The sequence below is a fragment of the Muntiacus reevesi genome, chromosome 1 (assembly GCF_963930625.1).
Source record: "Muntiacus reevesi chromosome 1, mMunRee1.1, whole genome shotgun sequence".
In the NCBI taxonomy this organism is placed as follows: Eukaryota; Metazoa; Chordata; class Mammalia; order Artiodactyla; family Cervidae; genus Muntiacus; species Muntiacus reevesi.
The window spans coordinates 78,349,773-78,354,533 of record NC_089249.1 but is presented as its reverse complement, the minus strand read 5'-3'; the positions used below and the strand labels follow the sequence as shown (position 1 = coordinate 78,354,533).

Here is a 4,761-nt window from a genome sequence, read left to right as displayed (position 1 = left end):
AGAATACTGGAGTAGGTTGCCACTTCCTTCTCCAGGGGATCATCCCAACCAGGGGATCATCCCAACCTAGGGATCGAACCCGCGTCTCCCGCACTGCAGGCGGATTCTTTACCCCTGAACCATCAGGGAAGCACCCTGTACTAACACAGCACGAAAGACACGACCTCTCTAAAACAACTCCTAGACAGGGGAATATGTCCCTCCTTGCCGCCCCCTTGAAACGGGCCCAACCTCAGCAACAGCTTGCCGAAGCAGGAGAGCGCTGCGGCGCCCAGAAGGTTAACAAGAGTTGGCTTTGAATGAAGAGGCGGAGACGCGACCCCATTGGTGAAAAGTTATCCAGGGGCGTGGCCTGTGAGTCTCTGCACCCCACCCCCCTTCTCGCAAGCCCCACCCCGACCTCCTCTGCACTTTGTACCTTTCTCGCCGCGACTGCGAAGCGGACCGGGACGGGCCGGGCCAGACCACACCAGACCTAGGGGGCGATGCGGCTGCAGCCCCTGCTGCAGACTGTCCTCTGGGCCGTGCTCCTCAGCTCCCCTCTGCGAGGGGGCTCTGGCCTCCGCCTTGCGGTCTACTGGAACTCCAGTAACCCCAGGTAGCCGGGCCGAAACCGGCGGGCGGCGAGCCGGGCCTGCACGCTCCCGGGCCGGGCGCGCGCACGACACTCGTTCTGTGCGCGGCGCCGCCTGGACCCGGCCGCGCGCCGGGGATCCTTTGTTTGAGCCGGCGGGGGAGGAGGGAGGGGCGAGGCGCGCCTGGGGTCCCCTATGCTCGCCAGCACGCGTTGGAGGCGAGCGGAGGACCCCAGCCCCGAAGGCAGTCGGTGGGGTCTCAGAACCGGGAGCTGGGGGAACCTCAGCCTGCACTCCGAGCCCCGCCCCCCTCGCTTCTGTCTTGGGGATCCCCAGCCTTCCTCCGGCCGAAGCTGGGGCGAGCGGACTTGCGGGGCGCCGGAGGGGGGTGGTTACTCTTGTGAAAGAGGGTTACTCTCCTGCTGGCTTGGCCTCCCCTTTGGCGCTCGCTTTTTCTCCTGAGCTCATTCTAGAACGCTTTCATCTCAGTCATTATTAGTCCTTCTATTTCTGTGCAGTCTCGGCCCTGCCCTTCTAGAGTTGAGTCACTTTTAGGCAAGTCATCTGACCTCCCTAACCTCAGTTATCTCATCTGTAAAATGGGGTAATAATGTCTAGTACCCTGGGAAGTCAGGTAGACTGAGGTCATGTGTGTCCAGGAGGTAAAGGCTGTACAGATATAAACTACTATTTTCTATCTCCTGATCTGCCTGCCATGGAACCCAGATGTTTTTTTCCTGTTTCCATGCTCCTCCCCAATTCTCCTTGCCTCTCTCTGCTTTCTCCATGTTTTCCTTTCTGATTTTCTACTTAAAACAATCTGTGACTCTGTTCATTTGTTCAGTCACTAACATTTATTAAGCGTGTACGGTGTGCCCGGACTTGTGCTAGGGCGCTGGGGGTTAGAAATAAGACCTAGGCTCTGTCCTTTGGGATCCCCAAGGGCCCCTGGGTGAGCAGGCTTCAGAAGAGGTCATTACAATACCAATGCTGTGTGGTGAGAGCTGTTGTTGTCTTCCACCTCTGAATTCCTCTCTGTGTTCCAGACCAGTGCCTCTGAATGACTTGGAAAACTGGTTAAAAATTCAGGTTCCTACCCCCTAACCTTGAGGTTTCTGACTCATTCATTCCATTCCCAAATATTTATTAAGCATTTTCCTTGTGCATGACACTTTTCCAGGCACTAGGGATGCCGCCGAACTAAACAAAGGCCCAGCTTGTGTTCCAGCAGGTCTGAGCTGAGCCCAGGAATCTGCATTCCTAATCACAACTCCAGATGCAGGTGGTCTTGAGACCACCCATTGAGAGAGAGTTGGGGGCCTTTCATAAGTCAAGTTGGGCTCTGTGTATGATGAGCACGGGGGTGGGAGTAGTTCATGCTTTACTTGATGCGAGAGGGGTTGACGTGTCCTAGGTCTTCCCACCCATAGTGGCTCCCCCCGGGCGTCTCCCAAGATGTCGAAGGGAGTCCTGAGGAGGCCAAAGATTGGGAGATACGTGGAGGGGGCTCCAAGTCTGGCACTTTGTTGTCCTGGCAAAAAAAGGAGGGGGAGGGGAGGTTCCCACCATCCACTCTTTTTCTTTCTTTCTTACTATGGCATTCTTTCGGCATTGAATTGACATCTTAAAAAGGCAGCCTTCCTCTTTGTGAATCAGTTAAAGAGGATACTGTTCCCAGTCTCCATCTCTGGTCTGTGACTGCACTGTGGGCCCAGATCTGTGCCCTTCGCCTCTGTGCCTCGGCTTCTTCACCGCAGCCATCCACCTAACATCTGTCAAGCACAGGTGCTACACCAAGGCCTTGTGCTGGGCATCAGAGCTAGAGAGGGGTGGCAGCTCCCACCCAAAAGCTAGGGTGTGGGAGTGGCCTTCTCACATTTGAGCCTTGTGGTTGTAGGCCCTGCAGTGCCTTAACCTCTCTGAAACTATGCATCTGTTACCTCATCCATTTCTTGCACTCTCTTTGTCTCTCAAGAGTTGTCAGTCTGGGGAACTCAAAGACCTTCCCAAGCTGCTCCCACTCCAGTGGTGGGGGACTGGCTGGCAGGGACCATTGGGAAGGGGTGTCTTTGACCCTTGTGCCCCTGGTGTGCTGTGCCAAGGAGCCCCTCTGCCCTCAACTACCTTATGCCTGCAGGCTGCTTCGAGGAGACGCTGTGGTGGAGCTGGGCTTCAAGGATTACCTAGACATCATCTGCCCACACTATGAGAGTCCAGGGCCCCCTGAGGGCCCCGAGACATTCGCATTATACGTAGTGGACTGGGCGGGCTACAAGGCCTGCCGGGCTGAAGGGCCGGGTGCCTTCAAGCGCTGGGAGTGCTCCCACCCCTTCGCTCCCTTTGGCCCTGTTCGATTTCCAGAGAAGATTCAGCGCTTCACACCCTTCTCCCTTGGCATGGAGTTCTTGCCTGGAGAGACCTACTACTACATCTGTGAGTGAGGATGGGCACCCTGACCACCTCCTGGGGAAGGCAGGGAGGGGAGTGGGGCTACCTGCCATTGCCAGCAGTCAAGGCAGAGAGCCTGACGGGGCGGGGAAAGGAAAGGAAGGCAGGCCAGGCCTAGGAGCGGGGAGCGGGCAAGGGTCCAGAACATGGTAGGGGGATATCTAGAGTGAGCTGATAAAGACACAGGGCAAGGAAGAGGAACCGGGCAAGGGGACATGAGGAGGAACACAGGTGGGCATCTAGATGTAGCCCCATAATAAGGAAAAGTTTTCCAGAGAACTGAAGAAAGGAGAAGCTGGGAGGGTTTTTAAGTGGCTCTGAAGCGTGCAAACTAGCCCATGCTAACTTCTTCCTCCCAATTTCCCACCACCCAGCAGTGCCAACTCCGGGGAGTCCTGGCCAATGCTTGAGGCTCCAGGTGTCTATCTGCTGCAAGGAGGACAGTGAGTGGGTTGGGGCAGGGGAGCAACCCTTCTGGCTAGTGTGGCGCCCTCGGGAATGGGGGAAGCAGTGGGAAGAATCTGGGAGCATTAGACTCTGGGGGGCCTCTTCTTCCCCCTTTAGCGCGTGGGAGCCTCCGCTGCACAGTGGGAATGGCATCTCCGGGGCAAGGCCCTCCAAGGCCTTCACTGAACTGGTGGCCTCTAATGGCACCTGGGAGGAGACCTGCAAGTTGGGGCTTAGAGGTGGTAGATTATGGGAGGGATTGGCTAGTTCGGGAGACCCTGAAGCAAGGGGTGGGAGTAAACAACTAACGGGCAGAAGAAGGAGGCTGCCGAAGCAGGAGGACCCATCAGTGCTACCCCCTCCCCCTCACAGAGCCTGAGTCAGCCCATCCTGTTGGGAGCCATGGAGAGAGTGGCACGTCAGGGTGGCAAGGAGGGGCCACTCCCAGTCCCCTCTGTCTCTTGCTGCTGCTGCTGTTTCCAATTCTGCGACTCCTGAGAGTTCTCTGAGCCAAGCGGACCCTTCCTGCCACCCCCAGGAACCAGAGCCCTCCTAAGACTCCTTGGAGAGGGGCCCTGCCCCCTACCTGAGCTGGGAGTGCCAAGCCAGACAGACAAGATGGAAGAGTGATGGGGGAGGTCTGAGGTGACCCTTCCAGGTACTGGCCTCCTCATCACAGGCTGAAGAGGAGCCACAGGGAGCAGCAGACAGCCCTGAGCACCTTGGAGCAGAGGCGAGACAAACATAAGGTCTCCATCAGCGGCTTTGATGTTCAAATCCCTGCCCCCAGGAAGGCAGGGACTTGATGGGATGGCATCCTGGAGCCTGCTGGGGGCCAAGGCGAAGACCTGGGGACAGGCGGATTGCTGGACCAGGTCAGGCAAGAAGCCCAGGCCTGCCATCTGTCCCCAGTGCCCTGTGGGCCTCTTCCCTGGGGCAGCACCTCGCCTCCCCAGAGGATCACTCACTTGTCTTCTGTGAAGACGGACTTAGCATGAGGTTGAATTTCATGCCAGTGTATATTTTTGTAAGTGTCTGGACTTCAATAAACCAACTACCCATCTTTTTGTTGCTTTTTCCAACCTACTGCCCTCTGCCCTCTAGCTCCTTGCCTGACACTGGACCCTGGAGGGGGGTGGGGGGGAGCGGGATGCAGGGTGGGGGGTGGCACAGCAGCGGAGCTCCCTGAAGTCTCTGCTCTCAGTGTGGCTTGGCCTGACCCTCATGCCAGCTGTGCCCAAGCCATCCATGCCAGGCCTCAGTGGGCACCCCTCTGGGCAGTGTGGGGTGG

At 57.4% G+C, this 4,761-nt stretch overlaps 1 protein-coding gene across 4 annotated transcripts; it reads left to right on the top strand.

The window, feature by feature from the left end:
• The first annotated feature begins 399 nt into the window (after positions 1-399).
• EFNA4 (ephrin A4) lies at positions 400-4,532 on the top strand. 4 transcript variants are annotated; one of them, XM_065903033.1, is made up of 4 exons: positions 400-598; positions 2,713-3,008; positions 3,401-3,441; positions 3,843-4,532. In XM_065903033.1, the coding sequence occupies exons 1-4, from the start codon at positions 486-488 to the stop codon at positions 3,966-3,968; spliced, it is 576 nt and encodes a 191-aa protein (XP_065759105.1). In that variant the 5' UTR covers positions 400-485; the 3' UTR covers positions 3,969-4,532. The 4 variants fall into 4 exon arrangements, with proteins under 4 accessions (XP_065759105.1, XP_065759096.1, XP_065759086.1 ...); XM_065903024.1 differs by having other exon boundaries at positions 3,398-3,441; XM_065903014.1 differs by having other exon boundaries at positions 402-598; positions 3,401-3,466.
• The last annotated feature ends 229 nt before the right edge of the window (positions 4,533-4,761 follow it).

Excerpts from the sequence above, each read along its gene's own strand:
- EFNA4 (XM_065903003.1), top strand. The coding sequence starts at position 486 with ATGCGGCTGCAGCCCCTGCTGCAGACTGTCCTCTGGGCCGTGCTCCTC. Across the intron at positions 599-2,712 it reads TGGAACTCCAGTAACCCCAG|GCTGCTTCGAGGAGACGCTG; the intron begins GTAGCCGGGCCG and ends TTATGCCTGCAG. Across the intron at positions 3,467-3,842 it reads TATCTGCTGCAAGGAGGACA|AGCCTGAGTCAGCCCATCCT; the intron begins GTGAGTGGGTTG and ends TCCCCCTCACAG.